At 53.2% G+C, this 18,995-nt stretch overlaps 1 protein-coding gene across 2 annotated transcripts in view; it reads right to left on the bottom strand.

Annotated features, from left to right (window-relative positions):
- CSMD2 (CUB and Sushi multiple domains 2) overlaps positions 1-18,995 on the bottom strand; it is a 252,563-nt gene that overhangs the window by 25,427 nt on the left and 208,141 nt on the right. For both annotated transcript variants that reach the window (XM_027661147.1, XM_027661148.1), the window contains 10 exons: positions 17,348-17,428; positions 16,378-16,491; positions 14,330-14,518; positions 13,411-13,557; positions 12,012-12,200; positions 6,728-6,913; positions 5,798-5,992; positions 3,923-4,096; positions 2,679-2,852; positions 597-770 (listed from right to left, as the gene is read on the bottom strand). In XM_027661147.1, the coding sequence (XP_027516948.1) occupies positions 597-770; positions 2,679-2,852; positions 3,923-4,096; positions 5,798-5,992; positions 6,728-6,913; positions 12,012-12,200; positions 13,411-13,557; positions 14,330-14,518; positions 16,378-16,491; positions 17,348-17,428 (1,623 nt within the window). The remainder of the gene's footprint in view (positions 1-596; positions 771-2,678; positions 2,853-3,922; positions 4,097-5,797; positions 5,993-6,727; positions 6,914-12,011; positions 12,201-13,410; positions 13,558-14,329; positions 14,519-16,377; positions 16,492-17,347; positions 17,429-18,995) is intronic.

Genomic DNA, 18,995 nt, shown 5'->3' with positions numbered 1-18,995 from the left:
TTGGGAGTAAGTGATCCCAAAATGGGACATACATTCTCCAGTTGGGAATAAGTGATCCCAAACTGGGATGTGCATTAACCAGTTAGGAATAAAGTGATCCCAATCTGGGACATCCATTCTCCAGTTGGGAATCACCAGTTCTTTGACCGACACAGCAACAGCATCGACAGAGATACTGGACTGAGGGAGTACAGAGGGAGGGAGTGCAGGGAGGGGAGGGAATTTGATAAGTGAACCTCAGTGCTGATCCCAGTGGAAGTTGGGCAGCCCAGCACGAAAAAGGGCTCTGCACAAAACTGGGGGGGTTGGAGTAAAACTGCTCTGGGGTCACCAGGGCTGAGCTGGGATTTCCTGGTGTCCTCCCCACTTACCACCCACACCTCAATGGCTTGGAGGATGCAGGGCTGGGCAGGGTCAGAGAAAAGCCCCAGGGTAAAAGCAGCTTTGTTCCCTGAGATTCCCCCCCGGCCCTCGGAGCTCAGGCACCGCTCGGACACTCCAGGTTTGGCCGGCAGGAATTTCTGGGGGTTAGGAACTCAGAGAAGCCGGGGAGGAAGGCCCAGCCCTGCCCTCCCCAGCCTTCCTGGAGCACTCACCACGGCAGGAGGGCAGGGTGCTGCTCCACTGGCCGTTGGCCAGGCACTGGGATTGGGATGCTCCCTCCAGGCGGAAGCCGGGGTTGCACACGAACTTGGCCACGTCGTTGAGGTTGAACTGAGTGCCCTGGGTCAGGCCGTTGGCAGGGTTGCCAGGGTGCCCACAGGTGATGGCTACAAGCAGAAAGTGGAGATATTACCTATTTTTTTTTAATTTTATTTTTTTTTCTCCCCTGGAAGAAGGCGGATCATCCGTTTGTGATAAATAACTGTGATTCGAGAAACAAATGGGTGATGACATCAAAATAAAACAAACAGATTGTGAAACTTAATTACAACCCAATAAAGACATAAAACAGACCCTTAGAAGGTCAAGGGGCCCTAAAACCTCCCTACTATCCTAAGAATAAAATATGGTAGAACTTTAAATCTTTTAGGCATCTGTTTGTCCAAGAATGCAGGAATTGCGACCGGTTGTAGAGATAATAATTTAGCTTTAGCTGTAAGAAAACCCATATATTAAATACTTAGCAAAAAACCTGTAAAATGTATATGTATATGAGATAATTAATATGCACGAAGCAGCTGAGATAAATGCCAAATGTACACTGTGGTAGGTGTGTGCAGATTTGGGAAACTTGTCCCCATTTCTGTCACCCAGCTGGCTGTGCTTGCTTTTACCAGATAATAAACTCCTATTCAAAAACTTAAGAGAAACTGGAGACTTCGTTTATCACACGTCAGAAAAAGTCTTCGAGGTCAGAGAGCATTAAAAAAACCCACCCCCATCAATCCTGAAACCTGCACTGCCTTCAAAGGTTTGGGACCAGCTCTGCTGAAATAGTGACTCAAGTGGAGAGCACGGGGTCTTTGTTCATTTGACTGGCAGGAGGGATTCTCTGCATCACTCTCTGAGCACTGAGTGCCAGTATCCCACTGACTGACACCATAAATCCCCCAGAGCTCCTCTTCAAAAATCCCAGCTCCTGCTCTTCATCTACTGCCTCCCATCACTCTGGGCATCACACACCATCACAAAACCTGCTGCTCCCCCCTCTCTCCCCGCTGCCAGTCAGGTTTCTGCTCACTGCAGTAAAAAGTTACACCTGGAGGGAGAGCTAAAAGAGAGGAAAAAAATATGAGAAAAATCAGGTTTCTAGCATATGGCCTGGAAAGGTTAAATCTGCCTGCTTTAAGTAGGAAAAACTTTGGGGGGAAACCTTGATTTCCAAAGCTCTGGAATGTGGGGTTTTGTGTAGTTCTTCCTGGGGCTGATGTTGGTTTGAGGTGGAATGTGCAGGGTCCTGTCTGAGCTGCTCTGGCAACACCCAGGGATGGGGAGAGGCAAAGGCTGGAGCAGCAGGAAGCACAGCCAATTCCAAAATTCCAAGTGCTTTTGGAAAGTGCCTGGACCACTCTGCTGGTGACACAGGGAGGACACAGCCCCTGATTCCAGCCCAGCAGCGAGTTCCACTGCACAAAAGAAAAGTCAGGATAAACCATCAAGAGCTTTTTTTGGCTGCTTAAGGGATGTGACACCCTGTGACAGCTGAGGACAAAGCCATATTGATTATTGTCATGCTGAAAAGGGGTAATGGCCCATCAGTACAGCTTTGCTGTGCAGCTGCCAGTGCCAGGAGAAGCTTGAGGGGAAGATGAAACCCCCACTAAAGATCCATAACACATTTGGCTGCCAAGGCTGGACTGTGCCACAGGGATGGCAATTTATTCCTTATGCAAGCTGATGGCAGGACAGGGCTGGAAAATGAGCAGGCAGAGAGGCCTGCAGTGCTGCAGGTGTCAGGTGCTCTGAGGTGCTCTTCGGGGGTCTCTAGAGTGTTTGGAGGTGCCTGGGGGGTTCTCTAGGGGTGCCCTTAACCCCCCCAGTGCCCCTAGCCCCAGCACTGCACGTGCCAGGACGACTGTTCCTCCAGCAATTGCCTCTGTGGGCAGGGGGGGGTCTGAGGGTCTCTGGGAGGGTACAGGAGTTTGGGGTGCCCCTGACATGGCCTCCCACCCTTCCTCCTGCCCTCTGGCCACCCCTAGGGCCGGAGGGAGGTGCCAAGGTGCCCACATACTTACGCACACAGACAGGGGTCTTGCCGGACCAGCGGTGGTCCTGCTGGCAGATGCGCACGGACATGCCGATGAGGCGGAACCCGGGGCTGCACTGGTACACCACACTGCCCCGGTAGTTGTAGTTCTCCCCGTTGATCTGCCCGTTCACAATGGGGCTGGGAACGCCACAGTGGCCAGCTGGGGGGAAGGGACAGTCACTGGGGATCACTGGGAATCACTGGGAATCACCACGGATGCCCCCCGAGGGCATCGCCCGCCCCCGAAACTCTCTGGGGAATTACAGAATCCCAGAATGGTTGGGGTTGGGAGGGACCTTAAAGATCATCTCATTTCAACCCAGGGACACCTTCCACTCTCCCAGGTTGCTCCAACCTGGCCTTCGACACTTCCAGGGATGGGGCAGCCACAGCTTCTCTGGGCAACCTGTGCCAGGGCCTCCCCACCCTCCCAGGGAAGGATTCCTTCCCAATATCCCACCCATATCTTCCCTTTTCCAGCTTAAAGCCATTCCCTCTTGTCCTGTCCCTCCAGGCCCTTGTAAATAGTCTCCCTCCATCTTTCCTCTCAGCTCCCTTCAGGCACTGGAAGGTCACAATCAGGTCACCCCAAAGCCTTCTCTTGTCCAGGCTGAACAATCCCAATTTTCCCAGCCTTTCCTCACAGCAACCTGTGCCCAGGTCCACCCCTTACAGCAAAGGATTTCTTCCCAATATCCCATTTAACCAGTCCTCCTCCAGCTTGAGGCTGTTAATTCCAGACTCTGCTGTCATAAATAAACCAAAGCAGAGCAACCATAAATAAACACCACCAGTTTAAAGCTCTCAGGTCTCCGAGCACCTTGTGTCTATTGAGCAGTCAGGAATCAAAGTCTGCTCCCTTTTTAGATCTACTTAAAACCCTACAGCTCCAGCAGAATTGGGAAGGGACCCCCAGGGATCATCCAGTCCAACCCCTGGCCCTGCACAGACACCCCAACAATCCCATCCTGTCCCTCAGAGTGTTGTCCAAACCCTCCTGGAGCTCTGGCAGCCTTGGGGCTGTGCCCAAACCCTGGGGAGCCTGGGCAGTGCCCAACCAGCCTCTGGGGGAAGAACCATTTCCTAACATCCAACCTGACCCTGCCCTGAGTCCTGGCTTGGAGCAAGTAGCAGAACCCCCCAATTCCCTCCCAAAACACCATCAGGACTCTTTCTAACACGCCGTGGACGCTGCCACCGGGGCTCTTTCCCAACAAACCCCACACCTACCCAGACACCTGACCTCTGCCCCGCTCCAGAGCCCGTTGGCCATGCACTCCCTGACCCGGGAGCCCACCAGGGTGTAGCCAGTGTTGCAGGAGAAGATGGCTGTGGCCCCGTAGCTGGTCAGGGTCCCGATCTTGTTCCCGTTGGGAGGCGTCGGCAGGTCCCCGCAGGAGATAACTAGGACAGATCCCAAAAGCACCGTGAGCAAAACCAGGCTGGGAGCAGCTGGTTTGGGAAGAACCTCCCCCAGTCACTCCTTACTGGAGTAAGGAATGAGTGGGAAAGATTATTAAATAGTTACATGAGAAATAACAATTCAGAGCCGTGTTAGACGAGGTGACAAATACAAGTGCTGTTAATATTTATGTTCAGGACACGAGGGGAGTGCTAAAGACAGGCCAGGAAGAAACTAAAGGAGCTTTTCACACGGAAAGTTTCTCACACAGGAATATTTCTACCATTAACCCACTGTCAGGTGCAGTGGGAAACTTGACTTGTAGCAATTCCACAACATCACAAGATCCCAGAATGGTTTGGGATGGAAGGGACCTGAAAGTTCATCTTGTTCCACCCCTGCCATGGGCAGGGACACCTTCCACCAGCCTAGGTTGCTCCAAGCTGGCCTTGGACACTTCCAAGGATGGGGCAGCCACAGCTTCTCTGGGTAACCTGTGCCAGGGCCTCCCCACCCTCCCAGGGAAGGATTCCTTTCCCATATCCCACTCAGATCTCCCCTTTTCCAGCTTAAAGCCATTCCCCCTTGTCCTGTCCCTCCAGGCCCTTGTAAATAGTCTCCCTCCATCCTTCCTCTCAGCTCCCTTCAGGCACTGGAAGGTCACAATCAGGTCACCCCAAAGCCTTCTCTTGTCCAGGCTGAACAATCCCAATTCTCCCAAGCCCTTTTGTCCAGCGTTACCTTGAAATGGCACAAAACTTCCAATGAAAAGTGACACCCAGTTTTTCCCCCACCCTGTGACCTCCAGGACAGAGTTGGCACCTGAAGGTGAGACCCACAGAGGACACCCAGGTGAGTTTGCAGCAGCTGGAGCCCTGCAGCCACAGCTCCCAGCCACACACTTCAGCTCCTTCTTTTTTAATCTTTATTTTCTCTGCCTCAAAGATCTGCAAACCCTCCGGAGCTCCTGCCCTCAGCGGGAAGCCAAGGGACTCACACTGGGTGCTCGTGACCTCGGTGCTCTGCCAAGATCCTGTCATTTGAATTTAGGTGGCAATAAGGCTGAGGGAATAAAACGAGGTCAGGCTCCTGCTCCCGGATCTGGCGGAAGAGCTGGCAGGGGGGAAAAGTACATCTGTCACCCACCCCGCAGTCACATCTCCACAAACAAAGGGAGGCAGGAGGGAAGGAGAGGTTTTTCTGTCTCTGTCTGCACTTGGAGAGGAAAAAAACCCTCCACCTTTGACAAAAGGGAAGATCCAAAGCACAGCAGTCGTGGCAAAACAACTGAGAGCTGCTTGTTTGCCCAGAGTGGTTTTGATTTACGGGTGACACCGCTACCCTTGTAAACCTGGTGTTTGCATGGAGAGGGAAGAGGGGAGGTTTTACACCAGCAGGTTTTATTTTTTTCCTTCTTAAAAGCAAACTTCAGAGCATCTGGCAGTGGTGACAGCAAAGCTGCTGGGACCCGACAGCTCAGAGCGCTTGAGCTCACCCAGAGCCACTCGGATCAAACCAAGATCACATCAGGACCTGACCTCTCCCTGCATGCAAACCCTCTTCTAACAGAGAGTTCTGGTGCATCCACCTCAGGTGCTGCCAAGAGCAGCCAGGGCTGTGGTGTGGTTGCACCCACCAAAGGGAAAAAACAGGCCCCCCACCCCCTGCGAGACCAACCCTGCCCCGAGTGCCCCTGCTCTTACTTTTACAGGTGGGCATGGGCTCCCCTACGCTCCACTTGCCATTGGCCTGGCACCTGATGACCCTCTGGCCCGTGTAGTAGTAGCCAGGGTCGCAGATGAGCATGAGCTGGGCGTTGTAGTGGTACTGGCTCTCGTAGGTGAGTCTCCACCGGCCGTGCTCCACCGCGATGCTGCCGATGTCGGGACAGGCGACGGCTGGACATGGGGGGTGCAGGGCCAGGGGGGGAAAAGGGGACAGGAAAAGGTGTTAATGGGTGTTTGATTGTTACAGTGTCCAAAGGAGGCAACAAGGATGGGAAGGGACTTGATTTGAAGCTGTGTGAGGACACTGAGGGCACTCGGTGTGTTCAGTTGGGGAAGAGGAGACTGAGGGGAGACCTCAGTGCAGTTCCAGCTTCCTGGGCAGGGGCAGAGGAGGGGCAGGGACTGAGCTCTGCTCTGGGGGGACCAGGGACAGCAGCCAGGCAATGCTGGAGCTGTGTCAGGGCAGGGTCAGGTTGGATCTCAGCAAAAGGTTCTTCCCCAGAGGGTGGTTGGGCACTGCCCAGGCTCCCCAGGGCAGTGGGCACAGCCCCAAGGCTGCCAGAGCTCCAGGAGGGTTTGGCTGATCCTCTGGGGCACAGGGGGTGACTCTTGGGGATGGGCCTGTGCAGGGCTGAGGGTTGGACTGGATGATCCTTGTGGGTCCCTCCCAGCTGAGCAGACTCTGTGACTCTGTGAGTGTGGTGGGTTTTCAGTGAGGAGACACCACCTGGAGAGGTGGGAAACCAAAACCCCACGAGAGGGGACATTTATCCAGTTGCTCAGGATCAGAAACATGGTGTCCTGAACAACCACACCCACGGGGCAAAGCCATCCATGCTACAGGTGGGAGACACCACTGACTGGACAGCCAGAATTCCCAGTGGGATGTGCTGTTCCCACACTCACCCACGCACTGGGGGGGCTGGTTCCCGTTGCTCCACTGCCCCGACTGCAGGCACTCGGTGCTGGGCTCCGATCCTGGCTGCAGCTGGAAGCCCTGGTTGCAGTGGTACACAGCCTTTGTGCCCACTGTGTACTCCTTGCCAAAGACAACCCCGTTCCTTGGGGCTCTGGGAACTCCACAGGACAGAGCTGGGGAAAAAAAACCACAGCCCAGAAATCAGTCAGCTTCCCGTTTTATCCCGGATTTGTGGCGAGCCCGAAGCACAGCTCCCAAACCCTCCTATTCACAGAATCCCAGAATGTGCTGAGTTGGAAGGGACTCACAAGGATCATGGAGTCCAACCCTCAGCCCTGCACAGGACCCTCCCCAAAAGTCACACCCTGTGCCTGAGAGTATCACCCAAACACTTCCTGAACTCTCACAACAGCTCCAGAAACTGCAGGGAATGTCCACTTCCACAGAGGATCACATTTTCAACCCTATCAGTAGGGTAACAGCAAAGCCAACACTGAATTCCAATTTCTCCTGGAAGAGAACTCTGGCTGTACTTTCCATAATATCTGTAACACAAAATGCATCAACACAGCACTCCAAAGTTTTCACACAGAGATAACGGATTAGATAGCGAGAACGCTTTGTATTTACATCCCACAGCAGCAACAACCCCAAACCCCTCTCCAAGAGCACTTCTGGATTACATAAGGCAGCAAATTGTGTAATTATGTTGTGGCAGAAGGAAGGCTAAATTTAGAGTTACGGCTGAGGAGGTAAAGGAGGGGGTTGTTCAGGGGAAAAATGGATAAACGGGCACAGAGCCAAGAGATGGAAGTGCTTGGGAGAGGAGGCTCTGCACCACTCCTGCTGAAACCCTGGGCTCTGCAGCCAGGGGAGCCCCAAACAGGGCAGGGAGGGGACAGGCAGGCCCCACAGAGGGACAGAGAAGAGCCACATTCACTTCTGCTGCAGGACACGAGCAGCCCTGTCACCCTCCTTCCCTCCCCTGGGAATGCAGCGCTGAGAGCCCCTCACTCACAGCTGCTCTTCTCTCTCAGCATTCAAAGGAGCTGGGAAACCAAACCCAGACCTGCCTCCAAACCCCCCCTGTGGGTTCCCATCCCTCTCCAGGCCTTGGCCCTGGGGAAGCCCATCTTGCTGGAGCTGGAGGTGACCAACTGAGCCGTCTGGACAGGATGGGATGGCCAAGGGGAAGCTCCACTGGGAGACCACCAGCCAGTGGGCTGCCAATGCTTCTGTGGGGCTCTGAGAGGAGCAGGAGCTGCCACAGAGCACAGCCCTGCAGGCCAACACCAAACCCACCCCTGTCTGCATTTCCAAACTGCTCCGAGGGACAACCATCCCCTCCCGGAGGAGCCCAAGCTGCTCCCGCTCAGCTCGTGCAGGAGGTGGAGGCTGAGCCCGTGTCTCCTGACCCAAGTGCTGACACTCCAACACATTCACCTTCCTGTCATTCCCTCTGCACAACAACCAGGGCTGCAAAACCAGCAACCTTAGAGAAGTGACCCTCTGGTGACAGGGACCCCACTGAGCTGGAGAAGAGACACCAAATGAGTGTGTGCAGCAGCAGCACAGCCCCGGAGCTTCCCACCACTCCCCTAAGGTCCAAGCAGCTTTTATCCCACTCCTGCTCCTCCTGGGATGCTGGAGCAGGATCCCCCATGCTGGCAGGGGCTGGTGTTGCTCAGAGGTGTGAGCAGTTCTGCAGGATCAGGCACATCCCTGGCTGGGCTGATAATCACAGGGATGTCACTCCGGCGGGCTCAGGAGCTCTCTCCAAGGCTGGGTGTCTAGACAAGCAGCCACACTGAATACCAATTTCATTCCCAGGGAAAAGAGGGGACCTGGGAAGTCCAACCTTTTCCCTTCCACCCCGCAGTTCTGTTATTCCTTTCCATTGCATCCAGCCACGGGGGCTGGGGGGGAAGCTGAGCCCTTCCCACGTCACCACCCCCATCAAAACCTTCTCCCTTCTCCCTTCCATTCTCTTCTGCAGCCTGAGCCTTCCCCAGAACTCATCCCCTCTATTTGCCCCCAAGAAACTGAGGCCCAGGGAGGGAAGGGAGCCCAGGGCCAGCTGTGCTCCAGCTCAGAGAGGCTGAGCTCCCTCTTGCCTTCATTTCAGAGGATCCCAGGATGGGTTGGCTTGGAAGGGACCTTAAAGCCTATCCAGTGCCACCCCCTGCCATGGGCAAGGACACCTTCCACTAGCCCAGGTTGCTCCAAGCCTTGTCCAGCCTGGCCTTGGACACTTCCAGGGATGGGGCAGCCACAGCTTCTCTGGGCAACCTGTGCCAGGGCCTCCCCACCTTCACAGGGAAGGATTTCTTCCCAATATCCAACTTACACCTACTCTCTGTCACTCTGCAAACATTAGTAAGTTTTTATTTACAGAGGCCCACACAAAGCAAGAGATGTTTGATTTTTGGAGTGGCAATAAACCTGCAGGATCCCCCAAAACCAGGGATGGCAGAGGTTCTTCCAGGGCAAATCAAAGCAGTGTTTGGCTCAGAGTCACCCACAGAGAGCAGGATCCAGGGCAAAAGGAGAAGGGGCAGCTCTGGGGGCTCAGAGGTGCAGGAACTCTTGTCTGCTGGGAGAAGGGACAGAGGCTGGGAAAGCAAGGCTGCAGCTGGGATTCCAAAAACAAAGCTGCTTAAAAATAGGCAGCAGAGAGAGAGAAGGCAGTATTAGATCATGGAGTGTTCTCCCCTCTGTGCCAAGGCAGGATTGTTCCCTGCAGAATATTCTCTGCTGCCTCCAGAAATGTCAGCGAGGACGGAGCACGTAGTAAAGATTATTCAGAGGGGATGGGGAAGGGGGAGAGGATTATGAGCTGGCAGAAAGGAGCTTTGGGAAATGGCACTTGTTAACCAGACCGAGTGTTTATGGGCACCCCAGTTCCCCTCCTCCTGCCACGGCTGACTGGGGGGCAATTTATGCCATTCCCAAATCTCTGCTGGGAGGTCCCGGCCACCTGAAAGGATGAGAATTTGAGCACAGCCCAAAACAAGAGACTGCCAGTTGGCTTTGAGAGAGCAATCTGGGGGGGAAAAAAAAAAGGATGTTGGATTTTATGTAGCTGAAGGAAAAGTGGAGCCAGCCCTGGCCACTGCTCCAGGCCTTGGGGGGGAGCTGCTCCTCCACCAATTCTCTTCCAGCTCTGGCTCACTGCTGCTCACTCACCCATCCCAAGGCACTGGCCAGGGTTAAGATTCCTGACAGAAATCCAAGGAAACACAAAGGGTGACTTGCCCCAAGGGCTTCTTTCAGCCTCAGGATCTAACATGCCCAGCAAGTTCTCCTTGCTGGAGGAAGACAGGCTCTTCCAGAGGGACACCCAGCACCAAGACCCTGACCAAGGTGCTCTTTGCATAGTCAGTGGGGACACACACCCCTCCCAAGGGGAAACTGAATCAGGAGCCCACCTGAAATGCTGGGAATCAGTCCCCAAATTCTTTCTCTGCCATGGAGTGGCACCATGGATTGTGCCCATCGTGCTCCTGACATGTCACACCTTCAGCTGAAGGTGCAGGATGGGAATTGGTGCTCCCAGTGCAGCTCCCATGGGAAATCCCTGCCCACAGTGCAGATTTGGGGTGCTCAGCAACACCACAGGAGCTTCCCAACATTTCCAGGCCTGGTAGGGACAAGCCATGGATGGTCTGGCTCTGAGTCCCTCCCTGCTGACCTGGGAACTGCTGCTCAGGGACTTGTTTCTGCTTTGAACCCCGGCTGTCAGGGTCACCCCATCCTGGCACATCCTCTCCCAACCTCCCCACACATCCCCCCTGGATCTGCTCCCCTCCTTCCCATTTTAAAACCCAGTCCCCACACAGCACTACCCCTCTGGAAGTAAATCCAGCTTTTGGAGCTGCACACGAGGCTCAGGTGACATTCCAGCAGCACTGCAAGGCAGTGAAGCTGAGCAGCACTTGTACCTGTTCTGGATTACATGATTCTCCTTCAAAAAAAAGATGCAGTAAATCAGAGGGATCCCTTACTCTGGGCTAAGGGAGGCACAGTTGCCATGACAGCCCTCGCTGTGCTGCTCAGCTGCTCCTTCCAGCACTTGGCTTTGCCCCATCCTGTTTTCAGGGAGGCTAAATCCCTACCTGAGCCCGTGCCCAGCTTCCCAGCTCCCCTTTGCCAGCGGGATGGGGCAGCAGGATTTCGATTTATTGCTTTCCACTCACATCTAAATCAACTCCAAAGGGAAACGAGCAGCCACGGCACAAAGTCACCCTTCAGAGGTGCAACTCCCGAAGGGCCCGAGCGATTCAGGAGCACAGAAAGGATTTTTTTCAGGGCTTCTTGGTACCTCCCACACTAAACAATCCCACTTTTCCCTCCAGCCTGGCCTGGCCAGCAGTGCAGACACTGCAGTGAGCTGGTGGTGCCTGTGCTGTCTCTGTTCCCTGGCTGGTTTCCAGGGAAGTCGATGCAATATTAATCCCCAGCGCTCGGTCCCCTTGGAACATGGATGAATGTTCAAAGACACTGAAAGGCTTCATCAGAATAAAGATGGGCATTTTAGCAGCACAAAGGAACGGGGATGATTGGCGGGTGCAGAAAAAGGTGCAATCAGAAAATGAACAGAGAGAGAACGGGACGGAACAGAAGCAAAACCCCGCCGGGGCACAGTGCCCTGTCCCCCATCCCTCCCCTGCCTGGAATTTGCTCCATGCTGGGCATGACATGTCACAGAGATTATGGTTAATTAGGAGGAAATGTGGAAAGAACAACCACATGCCTAAATCTTAGATGAAGCCAACAGGAACCATGTGAACCCTCAGAAATTTCTCACCCCCCATTGACACAAACAGACCTAAGAGGGCACTTCCAGAATTACTGAAGGAAATTCCAGCCACTAAAACAGAGCAGGATCCCTACTCCTGGCAGCCTTTCCAGATTCTTCCAAGCCTTTCCAGATCCTCCCAGGCCTTTCCAGATCCTCCCAAGCAACAGCTTCTCCCACTCTCAACCAAGGCCTGGCTGTGTGGTCGCCGAGGGTTCAAACACTTCTGCCCTGGGATCCTTCACACAGACGATTTTTTAATCACCCATTCTCAATGCCCCCAAACACTTACTCCCTTCCCTCTTTGCCCATCTACTCCCAAGGACCTGCACACGAGGATCACCCCTCAGTGCCCACCTGCATGCCCAACTCAACAGGGAATTAGAGGAATTCTGATATTTTTGTAATTTGACCGCCTTCTCCCCCATCCTCCCCGTAGCTGCTGGATCTTTATAACAGCTCAGTGCTCTCACCTTGGCACAGAGGGATGGCCTCCCTCCAGTGGAAGTAGCCCTGGGGGTGCTGGGTGCAGGTGCTGGTGCTGTGCCCGGCCAGGCGGTACCCGGAGTCGCAGCCGAAGCGGACGGAGCTGCCGGGGCTCAGCCCGGTGTGGCTCAGGATCATCCCGTGGGCTGGGGGCTGGGGGAGGCTGCAGTAAGGAGCTGGAGAGGGGCAGGAGAAAAGAAATCAACCCCTGGATGGGGCAGCAGCAAGGGAATTCCCTTCCCGTTTTCGGGACTTACACCCCGACCTGAGGCTGTGCCAGATCTGTGATGGATAAACACAAAGTCAAAGGGGCTCCAGTCCAAGTTTCACTCAGCTCTGGAAATAAAGACTAATTTCTGATAATTAAATATTACTTAATTCATTTACTGAGTAAAGTCATTATTTATTTAGGACATACTGGCAAGTTCTCAACCTGGTTTTATAACTTCCATTAATTAAGATTTGCCAAGTTCTGAAACACAGTAACTCATTTGAAGGAGTTCCCAGTAAATATTCACTCTTCAGCAGTGGGTTTGTGCTGAGTGAGCAACCAAGAGCCCCTGGTCCTGCTCCCAAGAGCTGGAGGAGAACACCTGAGCACAGTGTGTTTAACCACGTGTGACACCATCAACCACAGGGAAGTTGTGCCTCATGCAGCTCCTGACACAAGTGCTGATGTTTTGGGATGTTCATCTTCCAACATCTCACAACGAGAGCACATGATAATTCAGGAACACAGCAATCTTTGGGATGGGTTTCCTTCATCCAGATCCAGAGCCACCTCATCTATACAATCATGGAATCATCAAGGCTGGAGAACACCTCAAAGGGCATCGAGTCCAACCATTAACCCACCACCACACCAGGTCCCCAAGTACCACATCTACACATTTTTTGCACACTTCCAAGGGCTGTGACTCCACCACTTCCCTGGGCAGCCTATTCCAATGCCTGACCACCCCTTCATCAGGAAGCCTTTTCCAATATCCAATCCAACTCCCCTCTGGAATCAATGGCACTCTACATCCTTGTTCTGATTCTGAGGAACAGCTGAGAAGCCAACTAAAGAACCCCCAGAGCCTGATTTGGGTTGTGTTTCCACAAATCCCAACAACTGACCCATTTAAAGAAAGGGGCAAAAAGCAACAATGCAAACAAAGCTTTTCAAGGTTTCTTCCTGGACTTTCTCCTGGTCATGACTCTTTAATTTTGGTTCTGATTCTTCAGAGTGGTGGAGAAACCAGCCAAGGCTTCGAGGTTTCTCCTGGGCACAACCTGCCTTTCCTTGGCAGCTTCTGCCCTCACAGATGGTCTGTGTCCCTCTGCAGGAACTTTGTGGAGACCCCTGGCTGAGGAGGAGCCCCCTCAGCCCTGCTGGGAGCTCACCAGAGTAGCGGATTTTGAAGCCTTTCCTGTTGTAGGCGTGATCCGAGGACCAGCGGAGGAAGACGTTGTTCCCGCTGCTGGTCACGGTCAGAGGGGCTGAGTAGTTCCCACTCAGAGACAGGAGCAGGGGACTCTGGCCAGAGGGACCTGGGGGGGAAGGAGGGAACAGGGAAAAGTCAGGGCTGACACAGTCACTCGTGGTCCTTTGGAATGGGAGCGTTGAGGAGTCGCCGCCCGGAGCCGTCGCTGTGATCCCGGGAACACGAGTCTGGCAGGGCTGGCACTGGCTCCTGGGAACCCCATGGCAAATGAAGCCCAGCTGATCACAGGAAGACCAGGATTTGCTCCAGGCAAGATGCCTCGGGCTCAGGTCCCAGAGGGCAGCTCCAGGAGCACCAGCACAGCACTCGTGTTCTGCACTGGTCATGGAGCTGCTTCCCTGGGAATGCTGACAGATCCCCCCTCCAGGCCTGAAATCCCTCTCCAATCCTGGGAACTCATGGGCCTAGAGAATTTGGGCTGCCTGGTCTTCAGGGATGAGAATTCCCACCTTCCCAGCTCATCCCTGGCAGCAATCTCTGCTCCCATTTCTCCCGGGAGCTCGCTAACTCCTGCCCCTTCGAAAAACGCTTTAGATCCATCCAAAAATCAAATCACTGATGTTTTCTTATGCAGAGAATCGATGAGGCTTAGGAGGAGCTCCAAGTTCAGCAGAAGGTTACAGGCAGTGCAGTGGGAAGCTGACTTTGGAGTGCTCTGGGAACAGGGATAACCACTAACAAACCTCTGCCATTCCTTTCCTTCCCCCTTGACTGCCACCAAGTCACGGAATTACAGAATCACGGGGTGGTTTGGGCTGGAAGGGACCTTAAAGATCACCCAGTTCCAACCCCCCAGGTCCAGGGGGTGGATCTCTTACCATCAAAGATCTCAAACTCGTCGTACTGCTTCTCACTGAGGAAGTACTCAATGGTGAGGGAGATGTTGTACCCAGGCTCGACCTTCACCACCCAGGAACAGGTCTGGAAGTGGGGGTAACTCCCCAGGAAGCTCTGGCTGAGAATCACACCAGTGGAGTCTGTCATCACCTGGTTCATGGGGCAGTGAACTGCAGGAAACGTGGAGGAGAGACAACACAAACTCAATTTTCCTATTTGTCAGAGGGAGGATGAAAATACAAGATACTGTGGCCAAGAAGGTCTGTCTTGATGAGCCAGGCTGAGGCAGAGCACAGCTCTGCACACCTTGGCCCCTGGGGCTCATGGAGAACCCCCAGAGCCTGATCTGGGCTGTGGTCCCACAAATCCTGACAACTGTCCCATTCAAAGAAAGGGGCAAAAAGCAACAGTGTAAACAAAGCTTTTCAACATCCCTTTCAAAATGAGCAGCCCCACAACCAAACAACTGTCCCTGAGGGACAAAAGGCTCCCCAGGAATCCCTGGAAACTCTCTCTCCTGGGTTAGAACAAAGTGTGGAACTACAGGTTTATCCCAGGTCACCCACGGAGTCGTTATCTGGGACATAAGAACTCCAACTCCTTCCTCTAATCACTACACCCCATTCAGCTCCTGGAAATACAAAACCCAGCTGAAAGCACTACAGAAAAAAAGGCCAACGAAAATACCCCAAAAGAGGGGGCAAACACACAGGGGGAGCAGAAAGCATAAAGAAAGGGATCTTTATTTATCCATAATTGCCACTAAACCCCAGTGCAAACGCTGGGCTCCCATGAATAGAAAATAGCCAGAAGTACCCAGAAAGAACAGTGTATTCTTTCCAAATCCTTAATCCCATCAGTGATTTTTTTGACCTCTAGAAATTGGTGGCCAGATGTAATTTAAGCAGTCCCTTTACCCCCAGGCTAACAACCACCAGTAAATAATTGAATGACCTCCCTTTCTCTCCTTCAGCTCGTGCTTTTTCAGAGAGAATAAAGCCATAGAAAAATATCCCATTATATGGTAAAAATGTCCAGATAGGAGGGAATGAAGGAGATGAAATAATCGCTGCTGGAGTGAACAAAAGCCCCAGCAGGAAGGCAGAGGATAAAAAAAGGAACATGGGAGCAGGGAAGTATCTCTGGGATCCCTCCTGAGCAGCAGCAAGGTGTACAACCAGCGTGCTGGGCCTTTCATTCCTCTCCTGTGTCAGACATTCCGTGGCACTGACTGAGGAGCTGTTCCTGCAGGATTCTCTGCCTGCTCCTCCTCCAGCTGTTCCTGTGGCTCTGGTAGCCCAGCACTCCTCCCCTTCCCAAGGGAAGGACATCTCCAGTGGCCTGGAGAGTGCAGCAGTGTCCCAGCACTGCTCGGGGCAGGACAAGCTCCAAGTGCCTCCCTGAACACTTGGGGTACAATCCAGGGGTACCCAGCACGAGGCAACCCCCCCACACCATGTGGAGATCCCAGAGAATCCCTGGAGCCAGCAAGGGGTGGAGGAACAGGAACTGGAACACTTTGGGCACTGAACAGGCTCCCTGGGGTTTGGTCACTGCCTCGAGGCTGCCAGAGCTCCAGGAGGGTTTGGATGATCCTCTCAGGGACAGGGGGGGATTTTTGGGGTGTCTGGGCAGGGCCAGGGGTGGGACTGGATGGTCCTTGGGGTTCCCTTCCAGCTCAGGATGTTCTGTGATTCTCTGAACCTTCCCTCATGGTTTATCAGAGCTGCTGCACCAAACCCCCCAGTCACCCTCTCCCTGCTGCTCACTGGGTGCTGTGGGAGCCCAGCCAAGGAGCTCAGCCCTGCCCTGCACAGGGGGGGTCTCACCTCCCTCCTCACAAGGTATTGATGGGAGGTTTAGCACTCCTGGGACCCTGGAGATGGGGAGAATTCACCCCAAAGATGCAGAATGTGCAAGGAAACCTCCCCCAGCTCCCTCCCTCAGCCATCCCCCCACTTGGGAACAATCCCTGGGCAGGGAAGTGCAGAGACTGTGGGACCACCACCCTGGGCACCCCCAGCTTTACCTTCACACGTGGGAGGAGGCCCCTCAAACTGGAGGTGAGTGCCGAGTTTGCAGGTCAGGATTTCATTTCCAATCAGGGTGAAGCCGGGCAGGCACCTGTACCTCACTATGTCACCTGCAGACAGGGGCAAAAACCACTTCAACCCAAGGGAAAGATCATGGAATTCATCCAGGTTGAACCGTGCCCTGGGATGGGGGAACCCTGGGCTGCAGAGACCTCTTGGCTGTGCCTCTGCCACTGAGAACAGGCAGAAACAAAGGGTGTAAACACAGAGATAAAGGGTGTAAACACAGAAATAAAAGGTGTAAACAAAGAAATCAAAGGTGTAATTACAGAAACAAAAGGTGTAATTACAGAAATAAAAGGTACAAATAGAGAAATAAAGGGTGTAAACACAGAAATAAAAGGTGTAAATACAGAAATAAAAGGTGTAATTACAGAAATAAGAGGCACGCTGGAATCCCACTGGGATGAGCTGGTGACACTGGGACTGTCACGATTTTGTGAAGTTATTTCAGGTGGAGACTTCCCTCCAAGAAAAATCCCTTCCCTTTAAGAAAAATCTTGGCTACTTCAGTGGCTGCAGACACTTAAAACGTGGCTGAAACCGTGAGCAACACCCAGAAAACCCACAAAGAGCATCGTGGATGTGGCTGAAAAGGTTCTTGGTAAATAAAGGAATAAAGGCCTCTGAGCTTCCACACAAGGCTCTGTGAGAAACACCTGAAAACTGTGAGTGTGCCAAAGATTCCTGAGCATTCCCAAACACTCTCCCAAAAGCCAAAGCTGTGCTGAGAGGGACAGGAAAAGTCCCAAAAGCCTCGGGACAACGGGAGCAGTTTGACTCCAGGTCGGTGCTGGTGTTGGGCAGGGTCAGGCACAGCTCCTGGTGGGGGGGGGTGTGTTCCCAAGGGCATTCCCAGCAGCTGGAGAGGGGGGAAGGAGGGATGGGAGGGTGAGGAGAGGTTACCTATGTTGAACTCCTCGTTCTCAGTGATGATCTCGGCGTTGGGGACCATGGTGGGAGGCTGGCACCGGAACAGCTGGTAGGCTGGAAGGGCAAAAAAAAAGAGCAGCAGGTGTTCAGCTGGGAGTGAAAAGCCACAGGATGGACTCAGGGAAAACCCTCCCCCTCTCCACGAGGAGGAGGAATTGGCAAAATGCAACCAAGCCCTCTGAACCCCACGGAGATGGATCCGGGAATTTGTGTCCCCCAAAGTTTCTCACTCCCGGTGGGAAACAGGTTTGGGTCAGTCCAGGGGAGGTTCTGGTGCAGGTCAGGGGAGATGGAGGTGCCTGCACAGTGTCAGTCCCTTTGGAGGGCACTGAATGGTGACCAAGGGTGAGGCAACATCCATCAGCACCTTTTTGGGATACTGAGGGAAGATCTTGGGGACCTCAGTGGGATCTGGGCAGTCACAGAGAAGGGAGAACCCCCTCCAGCTCCAGCTCCAATAGTTACTCAGGGAATTCCATCCTTAATGCCTGTCCTTCAACAGGGATCTCAGAATTCACTGATTTCTTTTTAACCCAGAGTTATTAATTTCTTCCAGAGAGAATTCCAGGAGTGCTGGTGCTTCCAACTGCACTTCCAACTGCAGATCCTCCTTGGAGTTCACAGAGTGACCTGTGCAAGGTCAGTGTCAATGCTCATAGAAGGCAAAACAGGGCAAAATTTGTACTCTTTGCCTCATTAGGTGTTTTTTTGGGGGTACCATGTGGCTCAACGGGAAGAAATCCAGTTGAGGGGCAGAAATTAATTTTTTTGAGGGCAAATTCTCCACCAAAAATTAAATCTCAGCTCACAGTGAGCAAAAGGAAAGCAGGTGCTCAGGAGAAGGGGGGTGCTCACAAAACCAAACACCCCAGAGCTCTGAGCAGGGGTAAATTGGATATATTGGTTCCCAGCAACCAAATGAATATTAATGCCAGACATTTTCTGCTATTTGCTCAGCACTTCCCTGCATTCTCTGCTCCCCCTGCACCTGACCCCAGACAGGCAGAACTTCCCCCTGAAATTCAGATCAGCCTTTTCATTGAGGAGAGACTGGAGCTCGGGCTGCCCCTGAATATCAATTCCTGCCAAACCCCACCATGGATGTGGAACTCTGCACACCCACAGGAGGGCTGGCAGGCCTGGCAGCACCTTAATGAGGTGAGGATGGTGGTAAAATGCCCTGTTGTCCTGCCCTGATCTCCTTACTCCATGAGATGGGGCAGGATAATACTTTTCCAAAGGTATGTGGGAGAGCAGGGTGTTTGCAGGGAACACAAGGGCTTCTCACCTGTCCTGGGTGTGCAAGGGGAGGAAAACACAAGCACATGACATTGGAGGGGTCCTGAGCCTCCAGGGCTGGTGGGAGGTGTCTCTGCCCATGGCAGGAACTGGGTGATCTTCAAGGTCCCTCCCAACCCAAAGCATCCCATGGTTTTATAAATGAGACTTTCATAACAGGCCAAGCAGTTGCCAGAGTGGCTACAGGTTCTAAATGACTGTTAAACCACCCCTGATCCCTTCCAGCCCCAATTCCAGACTTTACACCTCCATATAAAACCCCCTCAGATTATTATTATTATTATTATTATTATTATTATTATTATTATTATTATTATTATTA

This window comes from Corapipo altera, unplaced genomic scaffold (assembly GCF_003945725.1).
Source record: "Corapipo altera isolate COAL_440 unplaced genomic scaffold, ASM394572v1 201, whole genome shotgun sequence".
Taxonomy (NCBI): Eukaryota; Metazoa; Chordata; class Aves; order Passeriformes; family Pipridae; genus Corapipo; species Corapipo altera.
The sequence above is the reverse complement of the archived record's forward strand: the minus strand, read 5'-3'. Positions and strand labels throughout refer to the sequence as shown.